This window comes from Dromaius novaehollandiae, chromosome 5, assembly GCF_036370855.1.
Source record: "Dromaius novaehollandiae isolate bDroNov1 chromosome 5, bDroNov1.hap1, whole genome shotgun sequence".
Taxonomy (NCBI): domain Eukaryota; kingdom Metazoa; phylum Chordata; class Aves; order Casuariiformes; family Dromaiidae; genus Dromaius; species Dromaius novaehollandiae.
The window spans coordinates 69010673-69034872 of NC_088102.1; the positions used below are offsets into that span (position 1 = coordinate 69010673).

The following is a 24200-nucleotide window of genomic DNA, read 5'->3' on the forward strand; positions in this document are numbered from 1 at the left end:
TCCTTTTTATGCTTTCTAGGAATTTTTCTAGGAATTATGCTAGGATATATGCTAGGAGTAAAATTATTCCTGGAAAGCAAAAAAAGAAAAAAAGAAATAGAAAGGGGGGAGGAACCAAAAAAACAAAAACAAAAACAAAAAACCCTCTCCGTTTTATGCTTTCTAGGAATTTTTCTAGGAATTATGCTAGGAGCAAAATTATTCCTAGAAAGCAGAGGAAAAAAAAAAAAAGAAAGAAAAGAAAAAGAAAAAAGTTAAAAAATTCCTAGAAAGCAAAAAAAAAAAAAAGGGGGGGGGATTCCTAGAAAGCAAAAAAGGGGCAGAAAATTCCTAGAAAGCAAAAAGAAAAAGGAGGGAATTCCTAGAAAACAAAGAAAAAAAGGGGGGGTTTCCTAGAAAGCAGAAAGGGTCAAGTCCCAGAAAGTGATGCTATTTCCTGGATTATTTTTTTTTGCTTTCTAGGAAGTTTCCCTTTTGCCTTTCCAGGAAATAGCGTCACTTTCTGGGACTTGACCCTTTCTGCTTTCTAGGACCCCCCCCCCCTTTTCTTGGCCTTCCAGAATAATTCCTCCCCCTCCACCGCCTTTTTTTTTTTTTTTTTTTTGCTTTCTATGAATCCCCCCCTTCTTTGCTTTCTAGGAAAAAGGGGGGGATTCCTAGAGAGAAAAAAATTGACAGAAATCATAGAAAGCAAAAAAGGGAGGGGATTCCTGGAGAGAAAAAAAACAGAAAAAGAAAAAAAAGCTAGAAAGCAACAAAAAAAAAAAAAAAGAAGGGTGAGAAAATTCGTAGAAGACAAAAAAAAAGCCCCCCCCAGAGGAAATTCCTAGAAAGCAAAAAAATGGGGGGGGGGATTCCTAGAGAGGAAAGAAAAGGGGGAAAAATTCCTACAAAGCAGAATGGGACCTCTCCCAGAAAGTGAAGCTATTTTTCTGGAGAGCAAAAAGGGAAAATTCCTAGAAAGCAAAAAGGAAAAGAGCAAGAAATTCCAAGAAAACAAAAAAAAGGGGGGGGATTCATAGAAGGCAAAAAGGGAAATCTCCCAGAAACTAAAGATATTTCCTGAAAAGCAAAAAGGAAAAATTCCTAGAAAGTGAAAAAAAAAAAGGAGGGAAATTTTATTTTTTTTGCTTTCTAGGAATTCCCCCCCCCTTTTTTTTTTTTTTTTCTTCCTGGAAATTTTAACTTTCCAGGAAATAGCTTCACTTTCTGGGCGATGTCCCTTTCTGCTTTTGGGAAATCCCTCATCCTTTTTTTTTTTTTTTTTCTTTCTCTAGGATTTATTCCCCCTTTTTTGGCTTTCTAGGAATTTCTATGAAAAAGAAGAGAGGAATGCCTAGAAAGCAAAAAAAAGGGGGGGGGGGATTCCTTGAAAGTTAAATAAAAAAAAAGGAGGGGGGGAAATGCCTAGAGAGCAAAAAGGGACATCTCCCAGCCAGGGAAGCTATTTCCTTAAAAGCAAAAAAGAGAAGATTCCTAGAAAGGAAAAAAAAGGGGGGGGGAGAGAATTCCTAGATAGCAAAAAAAAGGGGGGGAATGCTTAAAAAGCAAAAAAAAGGGGGGAGGAAAATTCCTAGAAAGCAAAAAAAAAAAAAAAAAAAAAAAAAGGAGGGAGGGAGAAAATTCCTAAAGGCCCCCCCCCAAAAAAAAAAAGGAGAGGAGGAGGGAATTCCTAGAAAGCAAAAAAAAGGAGGTGGTAGGAATACACTAAAAGCAAAAAAAAGGGGAGGGGAGAATTCCTAGAAAGCAAAGAAAAGGGGGGAAATTCCTAGAAAGCAAAAAAAAAAAGGGGAATCTCCCCCAAAGAGAAGCGCTTTCCTGAAAAGCAAAAAGGGGAAATTCCTAGAAAGCAATAACGGAAACAATCCTGGAAAGCAGAAAGGGCAAAATCCCTCGAAAGCCAGGGAGAAATCGCCTGGGAGGCAGAGGCAGTTTTCCTGGGCAGCAGCAGGGGTGGTTTCCTAGGAAGCCGTACGGGAATCCCTGGAAACCAGGGCTAAGTTTCCTAGAGAGCAACAACGAAATTCCTTAGGAAACCCTGGAGGAAGTCCTGAAGTGCAAACGGGGAAAATTCCGAGAAATAAAGGAGACGTTTCCTAGAAAAAAGTTGTAATTCCCTAGGGAGTCTAAGGGAAATTTCCTGGGAAGCAATGGGGCAATTTCCTAAAGAGCAACGGAGGCGTTTGGAGAAAATAATATGGCTGCTTTGCAGAGAGCGATGGGGGAAATCCTGGAACGCAAACGGGAAAAATTCCCGGGAAGCAACATTGAAATTCCCTTAAAAAAAAAACAAAAAACAAAAAACAAACAAACTAGGGAAATTCCTGCAGTGCAGAGGAGGAAAACGCCTGGAAAGCAAGGGGGCCCATCCTAGGAAGCAGCGGTGAAAGCTCCTGGAAGCAGAGGGGAAGTTTCCTGGAAGCGGGCAGCTCCCGGAAAGCCGCGGGGCACCTGGAGCAGGGATTGAAGCGTTTTGCACCCGAGTCTGTTTGGGCTCCACGCTGTCAGTTTGGGCTTAAACCGTGGCGAAAGGGGAAATTTCCTGGCCTGCAGGGGAGCAAATCCGCCGAAAGCGAAGGGGGGGGGAAGTTCCTCGAAGGGCGAGGGAAATTTCCCGGAAAGCGAGACGCAAAAGGGGAAAAGAGCCCCCAAAACCCGCAAGCTTTGCACCTGCCTTACCAACATCCCCGCTAAGGCCCGGGGCAGCGAATCTGCCCGTTTGCAAAACTCCCGCAAACCTCCGTGGCGGGGTTTTGGTGTTATTTTTTTTTTGTTTGTTTTATCTTAACAAAAAAAAAAGAGAGAGACAAAAAAACGCGCCGCAGCCTGGCGCTTGCCCATTTATGTATTTTTTGGGGAAACGCGACCTCGCCGGTGCCTCTTTCTGCCCCGCGGCCCGAAACGCAGCTGCAGGCGCCGGGGCCGCGGCGCTTCCCCTTTCCCGCGCCCGGGCGGTTCTCCTCGGGCCGCCGGGTGATTTCGGCCACGCGGCCGCCCCGCATGGAAACTAAAAGGCCTGAAAAAGAAGAAGGAAAGGTGGGAAAAGATAGATATATATATATTAAAAAAAAAAAAAAAAGAGAAGGGGTAGGGGAGTTCCCAGGCGCGGTGCTGAGCCCGCGGCCCAGGAAAGCCCCAGGCGGGCAGCGAGGCGGGCGGCCGCCTGGGAGAATTTTTGCAATTTTTTGCAAAATTTTGCAAAAAAAAAAAAAAAATTGCAACACAGCTTTTTTTTTTTTTCTTTCTTTTTTTTTTTTTTTAATTATCCTCGCTGTTGTTCATCGCAGCCTCCTGGCCTCCCACGCGCCGAGCGAGCGGTGCCAACCGAAACGGGCTGGTTTCGCCCCGGGGCAGGGGCAGGCCGGCATTCCTGCTCGAGGAGGAAATCCTGCCTTAAAAAAAATATATATATACATATATATATATATATATGCATGCGGCCGTGCTGCGGGGGGGTGGATTATATTGGCCCAGAGCAAGATGCACGGAGCCGCCGCGGCTGCCGGAGCAGGTGCCCTCGCCCCTCCGCCCCCTCCGCCAGCCTTTTTTTTCTGCTTTATAGCAATCATTTGTTTCGGCGCGGCTGAAAGGGCCCTTTCACTTTCGGGCAGCGCACGTGGTTTCCAGGAAGCCGGGGAGGCCGCGGGGAGCCGCCTCCGGCCCCCGCTATAAGGAGCCGCCGCGGACGGGAAACGCGGGGCGCAGCCGGCACCTGCGCCCGAGCCCGGTCCGCGGCGATGGAGAGCGAGGGGTAAGGCTGGGGGGGGGGTGGGAGGATGAGGAGGAGGAGGAAGGCTCGGCGGGCGCTGGGGGCTCGCCGCGGGGGCGTGCGGCCGCCCCCCGCGCTCACGGGCCGCCCGGCGCAGGGAGGTGCAGCCGCTGCGCTTCGGGCCCTGGCTGCTGCGGGCGGTGAGCAGCGGGGCGTACCGGGGCCTGGGCTGGCTGGACGGCGCCCGCACCGCTTTCCGCGTGCCCTGGAAGCACAACGCCAGGAAGGACCTCTCCAGCAGCGACCTGGAGATCTTCAAGGTAGGCCACCAGCATCATCACCACCACCACCCCCACCCCCACATCCCCATCTCCACCCCCATCCCCATCTCCACCATCCCCATCCCCATCTCCATCACCACCATCACCACCACCATTCCCATCCCCATCTCCACCATCCTCATCCCCATCACCCCCATCCCCATCCCCATCTCCACCCCCACCATCCCCATTCCCACCCCCATCCCCATTCCCATCCCCACCCCCATCACCCCCATCCCCATCACCACCACCACCATCCCCATCCCCATCTCCACCTTCCCCATCACCCCCATCCCCATCCCCATCACCCCCATCACTGCCAGCATCCCCATCCCCATCCCCACCATCCCCATCATCATCCCCATCACCACCACCCCCATCCCCATCACCACCACCCCCATCCCCATCACCGCCACCATCCCCATCCCCACCATCCCCACCATCCCCACCATCCCCACTATCCCCATCATCATCCCCATCACCCCCATCCCCATCCCCATCCCCACCATCCCCACCCCCATCATCACCACCCCCATCATCCCCATCCCCATCCCGGCGGTGCTGGTGCCCCCCGGCCGCCCTAACGCCGCCCCCCAGGACTGGGCCAAGGCCAGCGGCCGCTACCAGGCGGAGCGGGAGGATCCGGCCCGCTGGAAGACCAACTTCCGCTGCGCCCTGCACAGCACCCGCATGTTTGTGCTGCTGGAGGACCGCTCCAAGAGCGGCGAGGACCCCCACAAGGTCTACGCCGTCGCCGGTGAGGCTTGCTGGGGGGGGGGGGACGCCCGGCGGCGATGCCCGCCCCGCCGCACGCTCACCCGCCGACACCCTCCCCCCCCCCCCGCAGAGCCCCCCGAGGCCGGCGGACGCCGCGACGCCCAGCCAGAGGCCCCGCGGCGCCGGCAGACCCGGGCGCCGAGCCCCATGGGGTGCTCCCCTCCGCAGCTGGAGGTCGACTTCCGAGACCTGTCGCTGGAAAACGGCCCCCCGGGCAGGTGCTGGGACGGGAAAGCGGGGGACGGGGGGCGTTTCGGCCCCCCACCGCCCGCCGCCGGCGTCAGCGTGAAAGCGGAGCTGGCCGAGGCCCCGCTGGACGCGCTGCAGTGGGTGATGCAGCAGTGCGACCTCGGCCACCCGCCGCCGGCCTGGGACGAAGCGCCAGGTAAGCCGAGGTGCCCCGCGTGCCACCGCGGGGGCTGGCGGCCCCCCCCGCCGCCTCCCACCGCCCCTCTGCCCGCAGGAGAAGGCCTCTACGTGGAGGAGACGCTCGGCCCCGCCGAGGGCACCGGCCCCCCGGCGCTCCCGCCCTGGGCCGCCCCGGCGCCCGCCGACCCGCTGGAGGTGCAAAGCATCGCGGGTGAGCGCGGCGCCAGGACGCTCGCACCCGCGGCCCCTCGTCCAGCCGGCCCCAACGCCGCTCATCTGCCCTCCACAGGGGACGCGCTGCAGGTGAGGCCCCCGGGCCTGGACGCCGTCCTCGCCGAGCTGCCGCCGGACGACGTGCTGCTCTACGGCCCGGCCGGGAGCCCCTGGGAGGTGCCGGCGGCTCCCCGGGACGCGGGGCTGGTGCCGCCGGCTGCTCCCTGCCCGGCGGCTCCGGAGGCCGTGCTGCTGCAGGGGAACGCAGGTCGGTGCCCCGCGGCCGCCCCCTCCCAGCCGCTTTTGAGGTCTGAAAGGGGTTTTGGGTCCTTCTCCGCTCCGGCGGGCCGCGCACCCTCGCCTGGTTGTCGCGGGGTTGCTGGGTTCACCGCGCCGGTGGTGGGACGCCGGCTCGGGGGGCACGGTGCTGGCCAAGGGGACAGGCAGCGAGCAAGACCCCCGGGAGCGGGGCTGGAGCCACGCGGGGGTCCAAAGCGCGGGCAAAGCCTTCCTCACCCCCGCTGCAGGCGGCATCCCTCCCAACCTGGACGTCAGCATCTTCTACCGCGGGAAGCTCTTCCACCGCGAGGAGGTGGGCAGCAGCCGGTGCCTGCTGGCCTACCAGACCGCCGACCCCGCCGTGGCCCTGGACCTCCCCTGGCTGGTGCAGTTCCCCAGCCCCGCCGGCCTGGCCGACCAGAAGCAGCGGCGCTTCACCGAGGAGCTGCTGCAAAACACCGGGCTGCTGCTGGAGCAGCGCGACAACAAGATCTACGCCCAGCGCCTCAAGAAGTGCAAGGTCTTCTGGGCCCTGTCCAGGCAGCTGGACGTCGGCAACCTCTCGCCCAAAGTGCTCTGCCGCAACCAAGAGACGGAGATCTTCGACTTCACCGAGTTCTGCACGGGTAAGGGGGCCCGGCGCGGGGCACCGAGGTCCTGGTGGGAGCGGGTGGCCACCAGCCTCCAGGGGAGGACGGGATGGCGGGGACCAGCCTCCAGGGGAGGACGGGATGGGGGGACCAGCCTCCAAGGGAGGACGGGATGGCGGGGACCAGCCTCCAAGGGAGGACGGGATGGCGGGGAAGGGCAGGCCGGGCCGCAGCGGTCAATCCGGGTCCCTCTTTCCACGGGCTGGGGCGCACGCGAGAAGGTGCTCCATCCAACGCCTCCCAGCCCCTCCGTGCCCCCTCGACGCCCCCGCCTCGCTCGCTAAAACCCCTCTCGCAGAGCTGAGGGACTTCCGAGACTACCGCCGCGAGCGCTCGCCCGACTTCACCATCTTCCTCTGCTTCGGGCAGTGCTTCTCCAAGGCCAAGCCCAAGGAGTCCAAGCTCATCCTGGTGAAGGTGAGGAAGCCCCCGCCCGCCTAAGCAAAGCCTCCGGGGCGCGGGGAGCCGCTGGCGGGCCAGGGCGCGCGGCGGCCGCCCCAAACGCTGCGCCTTGCGCTTCCGCAGCTGGTGCCCAAGTTCTGCGAGTACTGGTACGAGCAGGTGCTGCGGGAAGGCGCCTCCTCCCTCCGCAGCCGCAGCCTCAGCCTGCAGCTCTCCGACTCCTTCAGCCTCTTCGAGCTCATCGAGCAGTACAACATGCAGCTGGACTGAGGCCCCGCGCGTCGGCGGCAGCGTCGCAGCGAGACCCAGGCGATCTCGGGGAGCCCCGAGCGGCCCGCGCCCGCCTACGCTACCCCCGGGGCGGCTCTCGACCCCAGCGAGGCAGGGCCGGGGCTCCAGGAGCAGCCCGCCTGGGCCGGGGGCCGCTCAAAAACCTGGCCGCGTGGGCAGCCGGTCCCGGAAGCGACCCGTCCTCCCTCCGAGGGTGAGCAGTCGCCGTTGCTGCCAGCCCTCCGACCGAAGGCAGCCACGGCGGGGCCAGGGACGGGCACCGGTGCCCGGGAAGCAGGTCTTCCGCGAGCCGGGGCTGACGGTGCCCCGTGGGGCTACGACGGGCGGCAAAGTCCTGGCCTCGGTGACGGGAGCGGGGCTCGGCCTGTGCCGGGCTGTCAGCTGTTCATATGCATTTTTGCATAGAACGTAGCCATTTACAGAGTTATTTTCTTAGGTTTCATGCATTTAAATATATATATATATAAATATAAAAATATAAATATACATGTATATATGAAAAACCCAGATCCTGTCTACTGGTACATATCCCTTCCCGACACTGACCTTGAGCCTCTCTAAAGCAGCCTGAGTTTTTCCTTTGTGAGGATGAGCACATACCCACCACCCCTCGCCTGGGCACCCGCCCCCACCACCCACCCGAGACCTCCAGCCCCTCCGAAGACACTGGGAACACTGGGGCAGGACAGAGCAAGGCTAGTGCTGGGAGAGGAGCCCTCTGCTCCCGCTCTTGCTGGTACCCAGGCCACAACAGGCACATTCTCCCCCCTCCTTCCCCTGACACCTGAGTAAAGTGACTTTCCATGCATTGTTGAGATATTTATTGCAAACGGAACTTGTAGACCAGGAAGCAAAGCACGTTGAGGACGGCTAAAACAATTCTTCTTCCACAAGTGCCTCCTCGTTGGCCCCGTTACTCACTTGAGATGTTCTGAAAAAGGAAGACGGTAACTAGGCTTCAAAGCACCCCAGGGAGCGCAGGGCCAGCTGATCACCGGGAAGCGTGGCGGGGGCTGTTCCTCCAGCGAGACCCTCAGAGCTAGAGCCCAGTCCAAACCGGGGACCCTAGCTAGGACCAGTCCAACGGGGGCCGAGCCAGCGCGTGCCGGGGGCTGGAAGCGGCTGCTCCCGCTCAGTTTGGGACGGGGGGGAAGAGGACGCGCGCGCCACGAGCCCAGCCGTCGTCGTCGGCACCGGGCCGGGAGCAGAACCCCCCCGGGGCGCGCGGGCGGGAGAGGCGGGGGCCGCGCCCCGGGGATGCACCTCACCTGCCGGTTCACGCGGACGTCGCTGGGCCCGAAGGTCGTGGTGCCGTAGCTGGTGACGTAGTAGCACACGGGGGGCTGCGCCGGGGGAGCCGCCGGCTGCTCGGGCACTGCGCCAGGAGAAAGGGGAGCGGTGTCGGCTGTCCAGCAGCCTCGCTCCGCTAAACCCAGCAGTTATTTACCCCCTCGCAAGGCCAGGAAAGCTCACTGCTGACAGGCTCTTTGATCCCACAGAGGGAGAGGAAAACCGCTCTGGAAGAACTCGGAGTAATTGCTTCAAGAAAGGGACCCGAGACCAGCCTCCCACCCCACGCTGCCCTCAGAGTCAGGGATAAGAGGTGCCCGTGCCTCTCTGTGCCTCCCAGCCCGCCTCCCCGTTTAATCCCCTACTCCTGGTCCGGTCCAGGCCCTCGGCGGATCTGCCCTTCCCACACGCAGGACGCAGGAGTGACTTTCCGCCCACCGCCCCTAGCTGCCCTGCGGCCCGAACCCACCAACGCTGCCCTCACCTCTGGGCAAGAGCAGTTCTGCTCGGAAGCGATGACCACACGTTCCACAGGTTTTAACCTCTTCCTTCGTCCTGCGAGGGAAAGAGCCCACAGAAGGGGAATGAGCAGGAGCTGCCCTCAACACCCGCCTTAGATGCTGCCAAAATCCCTGAAAAGGCTCCCTCTTTCCATGCTGGCCCTTCTGGACACGGTTCCTTAAGTCAGCCGGCAGGAGGGCTGCCGAGCCACCCACGTGTCCCTGTGCCCCGGGCAGGGAAGCGCGCTCAGCTTGCTCTGGGAAACTGGGGGATCGGGCACTGCCCAGTCCCCGTTCAGGCAGGGGGTCAGCGAGGACATCACGTGCCTTATGCCCGAGCACCCAAGTTCCAGCTTTTTTCACCTTTTTTTCCCTTGCTCGGGTATCCTGTACCATGAAATGCGGTGAACCGTTACCACAAGGGACAGACTGGTGCATCCAGGAGGACAACACGGGGCCTGGCAAGTATTGCAACTAATCTCACATGGCTTTTAAAAGCCCTTCGGTCCCACCGGCCCTGCAGCAACAGCCACCGGGCGCCAGCCCTCTGCTCCGAGGGCCACCGCCCGTACGCACACAATGTTTCTGCCATCCATGTCCGGCCACACAAGCTCCGCGGGACACCCGGCAGTTCGGCAAGGCGTCTTCACGCAGACGTGCAGCCCCGGCCACTCCTCTGAAAGCTTCTGGCCGATGAAGAGGATGGCGACGAGGAAGTCCCAGGCAAACCGGAATTCTGTGGGACGGGAGGAGAAAGCTGCGGTGACTCACGCCCGCCCCAGCTGCCTGGCGGGCGGGACGGCGGCGGCCGGGGGGTGACGCAAGGCCTCGGACCGCGCCAAGAGCGATTGCAGCAGCTGGGTCTCTCACGCTCCCCGGGGCCCTGGAAACGTGGACGGGGAGAGAGTTCCTCAACTCGTACGGTCCTATGGCTCGGAGCTGGAGACACGGACCAAGAGCACACTCTGCCAGGACCCTTAGGGACCGGAGAGAGGCTGACCTACTTGCTTCGTGAGAAATAAAGATTTGTCTTTCCACTTCCATCTGATGCCTCGAGCGCGGAACCACGAACAAGTTTCGGGGAGAAAGGGGAAGGTTCGGCTGAGCTGCTGACGCTTCAGAGGACCCTGGCCAGACTAGGGCACGCTGCAGAGCCTTCTGCGAAACTTCACCCCGAGGAGCGGAGGTGGGGTGGGCTAAGGGGAGACGTGTCCTTGGGAGCCACGAAGCAACGCAGCGCGCGTACGCAGGAGGCAGCTAGGGCGCAAGGCGAGGACCCGGATTCTTACCCCTCCTTTCTGCTGGCTTCCTGCACCGGAGCTCCAGGTAGCTGTAGGCTCTCTGGTTGTTCTCTTTGATCAGCAAGGGTTTGCCATTGCATATGAGCAGGCAGGTCACCTTGGCCACCCAGTGCGTGGAGTAGAAGGAGCAGGCTTTCACCAGGAACCTGCAAGGAGATTGCCCGCGGATTTAACCGCCCTCCTCCCTCCCCCGTTATCTCCAACATTAAGTGTGGCACTGGGTGGAATTCAAAATATGAAACCAATTTCAGCTGAAACAAATGTCGAAGCTGAAGGAGGACCCTCTCCTACCGACTGCTCAAGCAGCAGGAGCTAGGGCTAAACGCCAGGCCCACAATCAGCCGTTACAGCAAATTCACTAGCTTCCTAAGGCTAGTGCTAGAGCAGGAGTCAGGCCACCTCATTCCCAATACCTTCTTCCATCCTCTCCAAAAAACAGCAGTCAAAAGCCTCTTTCTTAAGCCAAGAGCTGCTTCCGGATTTGGCCAGTCAGACGAATTTTGAACGCAAGCCAAGAGAAGAAGCCCACAGAGGCAGGAGACTTTCCAGAAGTGCAACTAGTCACAGCACCAGTAGAAACTTGGCCCTCCTCAATTCTCTGCTGTGGTGGGCCTGAGAGACCTCTCCCAGCTGCGCTGATAGGCTAACCCTGTGGTCAAATCCCTGCCAAAAAACCCACCTCAGGTGAAAGGTGAAACAAAAGAGCGTTATCTTTGTTCGTGTGCAGGCAGTGAATATCGAAAGGATTTGTCCAGGGCTCCACAAGACCATGGCAGAGCTGAAAAGCCACCTCTGGTCTCGAGTCCCAGCCCAGTGCCTGAACTGATATGTTCCCTCAACAGCTGTGGGTCTGTCGACAGTCAGACCAGCTCTGTGTCAAGCAACCCCCAAACGGACCAGCCGGTGAACAGCCCACAACCTCAGCACAAGCTAGAAACTATTGCTTACCTCTGAAAGAAGCCCTCAGGTATTTCAGGTGAGAAATAGGCCCGGATGTGGAGGTCTTCAGGGTGATCTCCTCCCCACACCTCAGAAACCTCTTCGGTCTGGTTCAGGTAGGTTGGGAACAAGTACCAGGACTCCCCATGGCCTTGTGTTGCCTCCCATGGCTTCCCAGGCACAAACTCACCGGCCTCTGGGTTGAGAGCTTCAGCCTTCCTCACTTCCAGGCAGATCTCAAAGTGCTCCAGGAGGCTGAAGAGCTTCCCTCTCCTTCCGTGGGGCTTGTGTCCCATTATTTCCTCAAAGATGTCCTGCATCCCTTCCGAATAGAGCTGGTACTTGACCAAAGCCCGCACTGCCCGGTGGCACAGCATCGCCTTCGACTTGAAGGTCCACACCCAGTTGGACCTGTCCCTGATGGTGGAGTGCTCCCCTATGAGCGTGTCCACAGAGATGCTCTCAAGCTGCTGGACCAGGCGGTACCTCACGAGGAGCTGGGTGGGAAGGAAGGGAGAGAAGGGGCTGCGATGAGAGGAGCACAGCAAAACTGCAGGCGCTGTCTACGACCTGGGCCACACGGAGAAGACCCACACTCACCTTGAACATGCTTATGAGGAAGGTAGGCTGGAGAAAGACCGTGTTCTCCAGATGCTTGATTTCCTCATACCATATGATAAGCCCGATGCGGTGGAGGTACCGCAAGATATCCTGGAGAAGTTCTCTGCCCAGGTTGGCCAGATGCTCTCGATGGGAGAGTTTGCTGAGGAGGTACTGGAGGTCCATCATGCCTGGAGGCAGGCACAGGATTTCAAACCATATCTCCTAAGCCAGCAGTCAAAGGCAGACACTTTACAGAGCCAACAAACGCAAGCAATACCGCATGTCAAACAGACCATGCCGTCCCTAGGGTAGCAGCTGGGACCAGAACGCTGCTCAGTGGCTGCGCCCCAAAACGCTTTGCCCACCCTCAGCCGTCCCACTGTAGCAAGGCAGCTGACGGCTTGCTAGAACCTCAGCAGAGCTCCCGAAAAACGAGGCTAACACTTTTTTCAGTGTTTCAAAGTGTAGGCTTGTTTCTAGCTAGAAGATCTTTGACTGCAAGTTAAATGTCAGATTGTCACTAGTCATGCGGAGAACATACGGAGACAGGCAGCTATATGTGGAACTGAATACTTGGGCTTTTCCCCTGGAAGGAAAGAGCTTGCTTTGCCCCCTCTGATCCTGCAGCAGCCAAGGGAGCCAGAGAGAACAGCAAGTTTTGGTGGTGTTCATACCGCCTGCTTTAGGTATGTAAGTGCAGAGGCAAGGCTGCCTGTGAAGCCACGGGAGAGACGGAGGAGGGGCTAGACCTGGTCAGGGGCACTAAATAAGGTTAGCAGGACACTGGTTTGAAAACCAAACAGAAGCATTGCTTTTCACAACGCGCACTGGAGCTGTGGAGCTCCCTCCTGCAGGACATTGGGGATTTTAAAAGCTTGTACAGGGCCGAGGGGGGAAAGAGCAAGAGTTAATGAAAAGAAATGTACGGACAACTGAGTGCATCAGGGCACACCAAGCCGCAGATCGCCAGATGCTGGCAGAGCCTTCAGGTGAACGAACGCTTGTCCTTTCTTTATGCTTCTCCCTAGACGTCTGCCTTTGGGGCAGATGCTCAATAACACCGCTCAGACAGGACGGGTCCTCTGAGTCCGTGTAAAAGCAATCGTAGCGGCTCGCCCCCAGGTACCACCTCGCCTAGGAGCTCTGAGCCAGTCCTGAGCTCAGCCTTTCTCAGCTGGCTCCGGACAGACTTTGCTCGCAACTTGGGGCGCAAATAGCACAACCAGAAGCAGGTAAGGGGACTACTCCAGCAATAACGCTGCAGATTCGCGTTACTGCCCCTCCAGGCAAGAGGGGCCAGCGGGTACCGAGACCAGACAGCCTCTCTCACCGGCGGGCCAGCAAGGCCCCTGCAGGGAGGTGCGGGGGACGAGGAAGGCGCCGCCTTCTCACCGTGATCTGCCATCTCCTCGCTCTGCGCCACATCCACAATCGCGGCTTCCACTTGCCTGTAGACGGGGGGCAGCACCCGGACAACCTCGGGAAAGAGCTCCTCGTTTCTCACGTGCTCCAGAATAACGGCTTCGAGCTTTTTGATATCACGGTGATCGGTGCAGTTGACAGGAACGCAGTCTAAAACCTGGAACAGAGGAAGCACGTGCCTACCAAAAGCGAGTCCGGCAGAGGCCTCCACGGTGGTCGGGGCGCTGGAGGGAAGGTGAGGTAAGGAGGCTTTTTTGCTTTAACCTGCGAGGTGAAGGGGGGGACTAGCAGCAGCCGCCTGGTACTTGAGAGGTTACTGCGAAGGTGGAGCAAGGCTCTTTACGGAAGTGCATGGCAGGACGACGAGAGCCAAAGATCATACGTAAAACAGCAGATACCTAACTCGACAAGGAAACCTTTTTCCCCGTGGGGTGAGCCACGCACTGGAACAGGTTGCACAGCGAGGCTGTGCCGTCTGCATCCTCGGACGTTTTCGGGACCTGGCCAGGCAAAGCTCCGAGCTTGCTGGTCTGAGTTCACCACCGACCCACCTCAGAGCAGGAGGTCGGCCCGACACCTCCTAACGTCCCGTCCCGCCGGGGCTGCTCTGTGGTTCCACAATAACCGACTGGCAGGAAGCAGGGATGGGGAGCTGCCCACGCACGGAGACATGTCCAGCTGGACGCTGTATCCCCGTCACGGGAAGGGCACCTCCCCGTGTCTCTAGCTCTCTAGCACAGTCCACAGAAAGGCAGCTACCTGCACCCTGTGGCTTGCAAGAGCCTTTTTGCAAGTCTTGTTGCAAATGTCTTGTTAATATTTCTCTCCTTCGAAGAGCCAAAGGAGATATTCCGTCACACAACAAGGAGTTAATCTGCGTTACTCCCTGCTACAGGACTTCAGGATGCTCAATGCCTCAGGAAACCAAAAAAGGAACACTGCAGATTTGTGAAAGAAAACCAAACCAAAACAAAAAAACACCCAAGCAATCAAAGAAAGCATACCTCTCCCGAGGCGTTTGCTACAAGCCACAGCCAGAGCGAGCCCGGCACAAGAAGTGACGGAGAACCACCGGGAGTGACTGCCCTGCTGTTTGCGTGCCCAGCTGTGGGCAGTTGCCACTTCCACCTCAGCCACACAAGCAGCTGCAGGCAACAGCCCGACTCATCGGCAACGGGCGACTGTCGCTGTTAACACGCCAGGCTGTGAGCCACAACAGCCTGGGCACGGGCACCGTTCTGCTGCCACAGCAGTGGGGTCGGCAGCTGCTGCTAGAGGTGAAAGCAGGCAGCGAGGAACCACCGTGGCTTCAGCCACCCTGCTAAACCCACCTAAGAAGGCAAACCCAAACCCCGAGAGCTTGCCCAGCTCCCTTACGGCTGCAGCAAATCTCTGCTGACCTCAGCCCTACCGTTAACGTGCAGTTCTCCATCTCCTTCAGCTTCTCCCACTGGTCCACGTAAAATTCGGACTCCTCGCTGCCTTCCAGGTTGTTGATGAAGTGAGAGAGGTTGTTCTTCCTCTCCTCCAGCATGGCCGCAATCCTGGACATGATGTCGCACCTCTTCTCCTCCACTTCCCCCTCCTGGCAACAGTCGATGTGGGTCCCCACAGGGAGCACCACCGAGTTTGGCACGCGCATGAACAGGTTGTTGATCCAGAAACCCACAAGGTCCTTGAAGGCATCATCAGTAGTTTGGTACCTGCGGAGGGAGCCGGAAAAAAGAAAATCCCACGCAATTCACAGCCACCGCTCTGAGTCTTCAGCCAGCTCCCACCAGCGCAGGCCTAATGCGATGCCCTGCGTTGTCCCAGGGATTGACTAGAGAAAAGCCCAGATCATCTCTAAATGTTGCCATGGGCCATATGCAAGCCCAGGGCTACCAGTTTCCTCTCCCTAAGCTAAGCTGGCTAAAGCTGGGGGCTGTAGCAGAGTGGCTCTGCTGTGGAGGAGAGCATCCCTCTGCATCAAAAAGCCCAAGCCTGATGCTCCTTCTGCTTTCAGGGCTCACTAGAAGAGAAGCGAGGGCTTGTAGAGGTACTTTCAATGCAGAAAGCAGAGGTGGAGACCATTTAGACTGGGGTAAGTTCTCACATAAAAAGTCAATACTTCCCTAACCTCTCAAAACAGAGGGCTTAGGCAAGGTGCTGACAGATCTAGTGGTTTAATAAAAAGTGTGATCTCCAGGAAGGGGAAGCGGGGGAGTTAGTTACTCCGGTGGAGAAAAGAACAGACGTCTAGGTCTCATGGACTGAACCAGAGCAGAGGGAAGAGTCCCCAACCCAGACTTGTTTTTCTCCTCCCGCCCACTATGAATTCAGACCTGCACAGCACTTACATATGGAGATTGATGACAAGAATGACGAGTGCCTGCGGGGTGATGAACACATGGTGAGTCATGTAATACTCCAGCTGGCCAGCAAAGTCCCAGAAGAGAAAAGTGAAGTCCTCGATCCGGAACTCGCTGATCTCGATGCCAACTGTTCGCTCTTCCTTGGGCACCAGTTTGGTTTGCCCCTGCTTCAGGCTTTTGCAAATGGTGGATTTTCCTGCCAGCGAAGCCCCCAGGAACATGGTCTTGACCCTCTTGTCCTCCTGCCCCGAACAGTCTTGCAGCTGCGTGAAGTAATTCAGGATCTGCTGGATGCCACCGGCACACACCTCACTGGGAGGCTCCTTGAGCGGGTTCCCGTTGGCCTTGAACATTTTCAGGGACTGCCCCTGAAACAGCTCCCTGGGGAGCTGGCGAAGAGCATTGTTCTGCACGTGGAGCTCTTGCAAGCTCGTCAGCTGCAGGACAGGCTGGGGGAAGGCTCGAAAGAGGTTGTTGGACAGGTTGAGATACTGGAGGCTGCCTTGACACGCTGCCAGGTCCCTGGGGAGGGCACAGAGGCGGTTGTTGTTCAGCCGCAAGTGTTTGAGCCTGGAGAGATGGGAGAAAACCCCCTCCGGAATGACCCGGATTTGGTTCTGATTCAGCTCAAGCTTCTCTAAATAGACCAGGCTCTGGATTTCGTCCGGAAAGTCCACAATCTCATTCTTGGACAGTATCAACTTCTTCAGGTTGCAAAGCTTAGAAATGCCGGCGATGTGTTTGAGCTTGTTCCTGTCGAGGTCCAGGCTCTCCAGCACGGGGTTGCTCAGGACTGCTGAAGGCAGCACCCGCAGCCTCTGCGTAGAGAGCGTCACTTCGCGCAAACCCTCCGCCTGCTCCTGACCTGGACACGTGGGACAGGAAAGGCAGTTGAGGACCAGGTACCGCACACTCGGCCGTCGGCCTGCTTTCTTGCCTGCTGGGAGGGAGACTTGCACCCTTACGATGGCAGACCGCTGGTTCCTTTGAGCTTGTCACAGCTTTCAGATCATTTTGCCCAGTGAGAGAAAAGCAGAGGCCAAACAGAGGAGCTGTTTGAACAGCACGGCCACAGCTTGGGGCTCAACCTGCTGCTTGAACAACTCCTGTGCGCTCTCAGGAGAGCAGGACAAGCAGAGGCACGAGGGGCTTGGCTGGGACTGAGGACACTGGGAGCAGCAGGGGAAACAGTGCCCATCAGATTTTGACCAGTAACCCAGGAGCCACGTTATCGGCTTTTTTCTCATTAAAACACCACGGGAGCTCCAGCAGCAGACGCGTCTCATCTGAAGACAGCAGTTTTCCGCTCCCAGCACGGGGCTGGCAGGGCAGAGCTGTTCCCAGTAACTGGCCGAGCCAGCCCCCACGCTGCCACCCACTCCGGGGCCCAGACCGCAGCACGCAAGACGGGGCTGTTGACTTCGGGCACTTCCCTCTCTCACATCCTCGCCCTCTAGACGCACGCTACAGGTCTCCGAGGAGCTGCTGCCGGCCAGGAGGTCAGCAAGTACATCGGGAGGTCACCAGGGTCCCATACGGGGACAAAGTGGGAAAGGAGAATTGCACGTGGCCGGTGAAGCCAGGCCAGCCCCAAAGGGATGGTATTTAGAGCAGAGAGGTTCGCATATGCGAAGGCGGGGGCGGGGGAGAATGACACTAAATCGAAATAAAGTTGAGCTTGCTTCCCTCTCCTTCCTTCCCCTCGTTTCACTTCCTTGCCAAGTGACACCAAATGTGGTATCTCCTTGCGCAAGGCTCCACGCTCAGGAGCGACTCATCAGCTTTCAGCACTGCCATGTAAACCTGGAACGGGCACCGAGCCTCCCAGGACAGAAAGATTGTACCCTCTCCTAAACACACCGCTCTCCTCTCGCTCCTTCAAAAAGAGGAGCCAAAGGGCTCCCAGGCAGCTCTGAAGTGGGGCCCCACATGCAGCAGGAAGAGCCGGGGGCAGCTACTCACAGGCTCGGGGCTGGGCCATGGCTCTGCAGCGCAGCACCAAATCCTCCAGCACCAGATCCTCCAGTTCGCTCAGCCTCCTCCTTTCACTTCCTCCTCTCGCTCCCCGCCTCCCGAGGCCTGCCTGGCAACCCCACCCTCTCCTTCTCCATCCATCCATCCATCCCTCAGGGCAGCTCCCCAACCACCCAAGCACCTCTGGCCAGAAATCAAAATCTAACTCACTACATAAGCGCTGAGACAGACGGATCCCAGCCTCTTATTTCCAGCTGCCCGCAACGTGGAGGGCTCAGGAACTGCTCCTCCTCACGCCCTCCGCTATTTGCACTTTCTTCTCCTACACTCGTTTAGCAGAAGAACAGTTGAAATGCAGAGTAATCTAATCATTTCTGAATCCCTGTTGTGGGCAAAGTAAGGCTCTCCTACCGACGTGCGAACCTCAAGGACTGTGAATCATTCCTCACGCAGAAATCAGCAGCTAACCGAGATCCTGGCGTGTGACATGCCATCCAAAGCGACGGAGCGCCAAGGGAAAGGGTCATTCCTTGAAATGCAAGAACCTTGGCTCAACTTCCCGCCTGGTTAGCGAGGCTCTACACCCAGCAGTCCTAAATATACAAACCACGGCCAGCAGCGTGGCACGCGGCTCGTAGATGGGATGAACTGGGACAACCCAGCCAAGGGCAGTGCTGACCCCACCTTCACCACCCAGGGTTGGAGCCTACCCAGCTCTACGCCAGCTTTCCTACCCACACACGCAATAGCACCCGTGAGCCTAGCAAACGCTAAGCACTAAGGGCAGGACACTCCTTTTTCAGAGCTGCCTTCCAAAACCCAGAGAGCTTATTGCTACAAGGAAAACCTCCTCTTCTAGGGCCATCAGTGATGTCCAGGAGGCAGCGATGGAGGTCACCTATGAGATAAAGACAGTAGCAGAGCAGCTGTAGTGTCCGCTCTGTACAGAGCCATGCGTGCCTTTGCTAAAGGAGCTTCTGTTTGGTGTTACTGCTGTTCTTGTAGAGGAGGGGAAGGACACTAGCAGGAAGTCACTCTACTCAAGTCCTGCATGGGCTGAATAAATAAAATTTTCATTAAACAGGTGGCAGCACCTGATCCAAGAGGGTCACCCAGAGGGGGAAGAAAAAACAATGACAAAAAACATCAAACAAACAAACAAAAAGTAGAATATGCAGTACACTACAAAACCTGTTTCATGGACCATGCAGAAGGCAGCATTTTTAGATAACTTCCCATTACCTCACCTAAGGGCTGGCTTCCTATGTGATAGATTTAATCTTAACAACAGAGAGGAGGAAAGAATGAACCGGAACTCTTGCTCATGCAACTTCAGGGAAAGCACTTGCACAACGTGCATTTTTCTGCTTCCTCTCTCCTCCAGGCAATGTCAGATGCAAAAGTGACTGAGATTAAACAGTTCTTACAGTTCATGCCTTTCTGGTTCCTGTTAAAACAGGCTGTCATTCTTACTGCTAAGTCAAAGCTAATACCAAACAGTAATTTAAACTAGTGATTCACTCAGAGGAGCAAAAAAGACTGAAATGGTGTTCCTGGTTAACAGCGTAATTCCTTCCATTATCTGGTCAAGCTGTGTTTCCAAACTAGCTACTCTTTCTTATTTTGGGTGGCAGATCGTTCCAGAATCATTCCCTCTGATAAAGCTGAAGGCTCCTCATTTTCAGCCTAAGCTTACTCACAACCAGATTACGCTTGCTTAATCTTGTGCCAGTATTACCATAAAGGTCTCTGAACTTTATTTTGTCAAGAAATCTAATCAGGAGTGTTTATATTTTCAACCCCACACTCATCTGCTAGGTATATACTCTACAAGTTTAAGATTCAAAACTAAAACTCACTTTTCATTCAGATATTCCTTTGCAGTTTTATGGAGAATAACACGTCTAACAAGAGGCTTTGTTCTAAAATCTCCGAAGAAAGCCAAAAGTTATCAATCTGTTGTCTTTCCTCTCTGTATGAAAGGGAACCCCTGAGACAGGGAAGATCACCTCCAAAAAGCCCAGGGTTTGTCCCTCAGCACATCTCTAGGACAGTGAATCACAGGAGCAAGAGAGGCATTTTGCCAGTGCACCCAGCACTGGTGCACAGGCTTGTCTAAAGCCTCCAAACCAGCTACCTGGAGCCACAGTCAAAGTTACCATAGGCAAGCAGGGAAGCTCATGCTATAAATCAGAGGTCACTGAAGAGTTAGGAATACCAGCAAGCGATCAGAGGTCTTGGTATTTGTGAGCTATTCCTAGGCTCACCAGGGAAAAAAAAAAGTTCAAAGGTAGATAATTTTTAAAAAGCAAATTAAGAGACCCCAATTGCTGGCTTTTTGCAGATGAGTGAACAAGACTATCCTCTTCGAGAATAGTTTCCAAATGCGCTCTAAGAGGTTAGGAAGCACTCGCTTAAGCAGCTTTTTTTACTGTCTGCTCCAAGGGGCCATGTGTATTTAGTTACCATTGAAGGGAAAGGCAGTTTCTGAGTTGTAACCTATTGTTTCTCTATTCAGTTTTCCTATTAAATGTTTTTGCTCTTCCTAAACATAGGAATATGGGGAATGATAGTTTTTGCCAGGTGCTGAATGTATTTGTCAGTCACTATTTTTTTAGATGTCCACTTAAAAAAAGATTGGTCGCTCTGCAGTGCATGTGAACAAGGAGTACTTTTAAAAAAAGCAAGATGAAGTCATTACAAGTGCCTGTCTCCTTCGCTGCTTCAGATGTAAACCAGTCCTCCTACAGAGGAGGAGGAAAAATTGCTTATCCAACTCCAATCCTCTTCTAGAAACCCAGTACTCCTCCTGTAAGAGCCAAGCGTGCAAGGACAGGATAGCCAATGAAAGAGGCAGCTGTAAGACAAACAAATGACACCTGCCGTAGGACTAAAACCATTCAAAATAACTTTATAAATTCTGTCACATTTCTGCTTTGTACATCAGTTCACTTTATCCCTCAAGCTTGTACTGAAAATTCACGACGTTTGCTTTTTGTTTCTTTTCTCCTGAAAGGCAGACACAAACCAGCCATCAGTGCATTATTTACAGAAGTGCAACATAATCTCCCACCCCAAAATTAAACTTTTCACTAACAAGATACTTCCAACAAAGTGTAAATAAACACCACAGCTTGAGCAGTGTTTCTGAAGTCAATTTATAAAGGTTAGCTCACTTTTGCAATCCCCAAATGACAGAGCAAGTAAAGCTTCGCTCACCATCGAGCGGGCTAAAAATACCACATTTCAAGTATCAAATCAGGAGTTTCTAAAGACAATCCATATTTGATAAATAAACACAAGGGGAACAGTATATAGTTCTTGATATACTGTATATGAAAAGTGGTGTCCAGTTTCAAACTTTTAGTGAGACAGGTGCACAGCCCAAAATTGTCATTAAAGTAACCCTGAAAACTGTAGCAATTTGGGAGTCCAAACATTAATCTCTTCTGAGTTTCCCCTGGAATTACTCTGCTGGTCTGAGGCATCTGATGATTATTTAGTTGTACATCTGTAGGTAATCCAAAAAAAACCAAAAAAAAGAAAAACCAAAAAACAAAAAAACCCCAAGTTCATTCCCATATGGAAACAATTCAAAAGTAGATTCAGCAAATAAATCCTATTAGCATCTTGCTTCTCTGCACTTTGTTTTCAATGAGATGCAACTGCAGATCTATCATTCGCTCCGGAATAATGTTCTCAGCCAGAGCAAGTTCAGTCCAAGTTATGCTGGCTCTGGCTCGTTCTCAGTTTTCCACTTCGCGCACATCTTCACCATCAGACTTCTTATGCTTCCTCATATGTTTGTACTTTTCCACATATGCCTTTACCAGATTGGCTACCTTCATAGGGTTGATTTCTCCACTTTTGCTGTGGCAGATCTACAAGGGATTAGAAAAGGCATTCGGCCAGTTTACGGTACTGTAAGAGTTCAGGCAGATAACAGACAAACGATCAGGACTCCCTAAGCTTCCAAGCCGAACTGATTGCTGCAAAGGCATTAAACAAAAAAAAACAAAACAAAAAAAAACCCCACAGGTAAGACAGCTCTCAACCTGCCTGGTTTACAGTAACCTTGCACTAACTCTAGCTCTACCCTCCATGGTCACTTGTAAAATGTACAACTGAGATCTTGGTCTAAATGCATTTGAGCAAAAGTCACACCAGTTTCTTCCTCTCTGTGGTACAGCTCTCTGAGGTGTCATTTAACTGCCTTGACCACACAATCATTCTCACAAGATCACGTGTTCACCTGCTCATCAGGTATTTTTTTAAACCACAATCTGGTCAGCACTAAGACTGGAGACCAAAGTCAATGTCAGATAAACTGCAAGGCCCTCCTCCACAGCACACAGACATTACGGGAAGTATTACCGGATTTTAACACGCAAAGTATTTTCTAACTTATCATCAAAAACAGCTTGAGCCTTCTGACCAGAGTTCATAACAAGAAAGATTAGACCATTCCCAAGACACATGCCACGTCATGCTTCAGGACAGGCAGCTTAAGTTTAGCAATGTTCTAAGCCACTGAAAAGATGATATAAAAGGAACAGTGCAGCAGCTCATAAATGGCACATTCTGCCCTGCTTGAAGCAACTCCTGCTTCACTGGAAGACTGCGGAGTCTAAGTTAGAGTCCAAAGATCAGCTACTCAGTTACAGCATGTCTTTGCTGTACAATTCAAAGTTTACAATTCAAAGTACTGCCACCTATTTAGCTGTCTGTACAGCTGCTCCACTTCAGTTCACTGTCACCTTACCTTTTGCACTGCTTTTCGCAGAATATTTTTGTATTCCTCCTTTGTTATCTCCCTCTTCTGGTAAAAGGGTTTAATAGCAAGCTTCACCTCTTCCACAGCCCTTTCCTGCATGTGAAGCTTCTTCATGTACTACACAGCAAAGAGAAATTCATTACCTTGTGTTATCCAGGGAACGCTTTCCAAATCTAGTTCTAATAGAAGTGAGCTAACAATGAAAATTAAGACTCATTTCACAATTTCAACAAGCCAAGTAAGAGCTAGCCTCATAAACTGATCTCCTTCACTGTAAATTGCATTTCTGAAACAAACCAGTCTGTGCTATAAGAAACCCCTGCTTGGCATAAAGTTATTCTGTATTTTAAAGGATGCGGTTTTTTAATGTTCTACAGTTAAAGAATGCGTCTTTAATGCAGCTTCCATGCCTAATTCTAATTACGTGTTTGCTACTTGAGAGCATTCACTCACTTCTTCGTTTTTTGTTTTATCCACTGGAGGTTTGGGCGCTTTCACCTTTTCTTCTGCGTTTCCGATAGAAGCCGCTTGAATTCCTGGTTCAGACGCAGGAGCCAGGCTGCCTGGCTCTGGAGTCAAGCTCTGCCCTGCCACACAGCCGAGCGCTGGAAGACTGCCCTGCATGATGAACTGAACCGTGGGCTGGCTGACGGGTGCGTAGGGGGGAAGGCTTGAGGGCAGAGGTGGCGTCAAAGGTATATTTTGACAGTACACCTGTGAAACAGACAATTTCATAAATGCTTGTACTTAGAAGGATCGGGCCAGGATTTTCAGAACAACTTTTATCCACTGAAGCAGACAAGTAATTACTAGTTTGGACCAGAGAGGCTGAAGACCCGTCCCTCAACTAGGTCTCTGTGCAACAGCAACTGGCACCTGCCCCACTCAGTGTTGTCTCTGTCATCCACCAGCGCAAAGACTGATGGCACAAACCCATGCCAGCAGGTCAGTTTTTACAGCCTGACAGCCAAATAGTTCACAGCTTCTCAAACAGCACGATCTTTCAGTCAAGAAAATGCTGGAAATAGAAGCTGCACATGTAGTGCAAGATAAAAGGAAAATGTGCTTCTTCAACTGTAAGGACCACTTGAAAGATTAAGTGAGCAGAGGACTGCTGAGGTGTGCGGGCTATATGAAATGTACTGCACGCAGAAGAACTCTGCCATGAGAGGAGGGTGTTGCACAATGAGGGCACAGATGAGGTGGGATGCCTTCCACGACACTTGGCTGCTGGAAAAGGAACCAACCTGAGAGGAATCTAGATCAGGAAACATAGGCTCAGGAATCATATAATTGGTTGGAGGAGGCTCATTTAACTGCACCTGATTTAATGTTTGGTTCAAGTCCTCAGCTTTCCAGGCCCCTTCTTTCGCTCTCTGAAGTCTGTAAAACGGCATCCCTAGGTTCCCCAAGAGAAGAAAAAGAGAAAGTATTTAAGAACAAGATAAGCCTAGTAGGTCAAAGATTCAAAGCCAGTCATAAAACAAGATGTCTATTAACAGGGCTGGCTATAAAAAGGGTTTTTGTTTAACAATGCATTAATGTTTTACGGCTTCTGTTAATGGAGGACTTGTCATCCACTCCTGCAATTGCTTCTCACAGCGTTTGCACGAGAGTAACCAACGAGAACTACACAAACAACTTTGTCAACACACCAAGCACAGAGTCCCAGGCAAACCCTTTTCAGCAGCCTCAGCTCAGCAGAGCTCACGACAGCGAACTGCAGAGATGTGCAGAGCTGCTCAGTTTCGAAAAATTTTAAGAGTTTCAAGGAAAAAAAAAAATCATTCTAGTTAACTGCAGAAGGTGTGGAACTTGCTAGTTCAGGCACCTGGTCCCAGGATGAGCTTCACAGCTTAACAAGCTGCCAGCTGAGCTGTGCTACATGACACCATGTCCTCTCAGCCTGCCTCTACCGATTTCATTAACATGATTGACCTCATGATTTCGACAAGTGCAAAACACAGGCTTTCAGGACTGCAAAAGCCCAGTGTCAACCCAGCTCAGATGACACAGTAACCTATTACACTACA

The 24200-nt window shown here is 53.9% G+C and overlaps 3 protein-coding genes across 6 annotated transcripts in view; 1 reads left to right on the forward strand and 2 right to left on the reverse strand.

Moving 5' to 3' along the window:
- The first annotated feature begins 3500 nt into the window (after window positions 1-3500).
- IRF7 (interferon regulatory factor 7) lies at window positions 3501-7112 on the forward strand. Its single transcript, XM_064513378.1, has 8 exons — window positions 3501-3751; window positions 3867-4029; window positions 4627-4786; window positions 4877-5191; window positions 5270-5656; window positions 5916-6293; window positions 6616-6734; window positions 6843-7112. The coding sequence occupies exons 1-8, from the start codon at window positions 3738-3740 to the stop codon at window positions 6987-6989; spliced, it is 1683 nt and encodes a 560-aa protein (XP_064369448.1). The 5' UTR covers window positions 3501-3737; the 3' UTR covers window positions 6990-7112.
- Window positions 7113-7816: 704 nt separating this feature from the next.
- Window positions 7817-20171, reverse strand: LOC112987937 (malignant fibrous histiocytoma-amplified sequence 1 homolog). Its single transcript, XM_026108050.2, has 11 exons — window positions 17382-20171; window positions 15405-16284; window positions 14477-14768; window positions 13036-13222; window positions 11641-11831; window positions 11050-11537; window positions 10090-10247; window positions 9377-9536; window positions 8785-8855; window positions 8279-8385; window positions 7817-7941 (listed from the first exon to the last, which is right to left on the reverse strand). The coding sequence occupies exons 1-11, from the start codon at window positions 17536-17538 to the stop codon at window positions 7924-7926; spliced, it is 2709 nt and encodes a 902-aa protein (XP_025963835.2). The 5' UTR covers window positions 17539-20171; the 3' UTR covers window positions 7817-7923.
- Window positions 20172-20278: 107 nt separating this feature from the next.
- Window positions 20279-24200, reverse strand: part of PHRF1 (PHD and ring finger domains 1) — a 32684-nt gene continuing 28762 nt past the window's right edge. For all 4 annotated transcript variants that reach the window (XM_026108066.2, XM_064513175.1, XM_064513174.1 and 1 more), the window contains exons 15-18: window positions 23490-23566; window positions 22621-22881; window positions 22156-22284; window positions 20279-21274 (exon numbers count right to left, since the gene is read on the reverse strand). In XM_026108066.2, coding sequence (XP_025963851.2) covers window positions 21140-21274; window positions 22156-22284; window positions 22621-22881; window positions 23490-23566 — 602 coding nt within the window. In that variant the 3' untranslated portion in view covers window positions 20279-21139. The remainder of the gene's footprint in view (window positions 21275-22155; window positions 22285-22620; window positions 22882-23489; window positions 23567-24200) is intronic.

Excerpts from the sequence above, each read along its gene's own strand:
- LOC112987937 (XM_026108050.2), bottom strand. The coding sequence starts at position 17,538 with ATGGATGGATGGAGAAGGAGAGGGTGGGGTTGCCAGGCAGGCCTCGGG. Across the intron at positions 11,832-13,035 it reads CGAGGAGATGGCAGATCACG|GCATGATGGACCTCCAGTAC; the intron begins GTGAGAAGGCGG and ends GCCTGCCTCCAG. Across the intron at positions 10,248-11,049 it reads CCTGAGGGCTTCTTTCAGAG|GTTCCTGGTGAAAGCCTGCT; the intron begins GTAAGCAATAGT and ends ATCTCCTTGCAG.
- IRF7 (XM_064513378.1), top strand. Across the intron at positions 6,294-6,615 it reads CTTCACCGAGTTCTGCACGG|AGCTGAGGGACTTCCGAGAC; the intron begins GTAAGGGGGCCC and ends CCCCTCTCGCAG. Across the intron at positions 6,735-6,842 it reads CCAAGCTCATCCTGGTGAAG|CTGGTGCCCAAGTTCTGCGA; the intron begins GTGAGGAAGCCC and ends GCGCTTCCGCAG.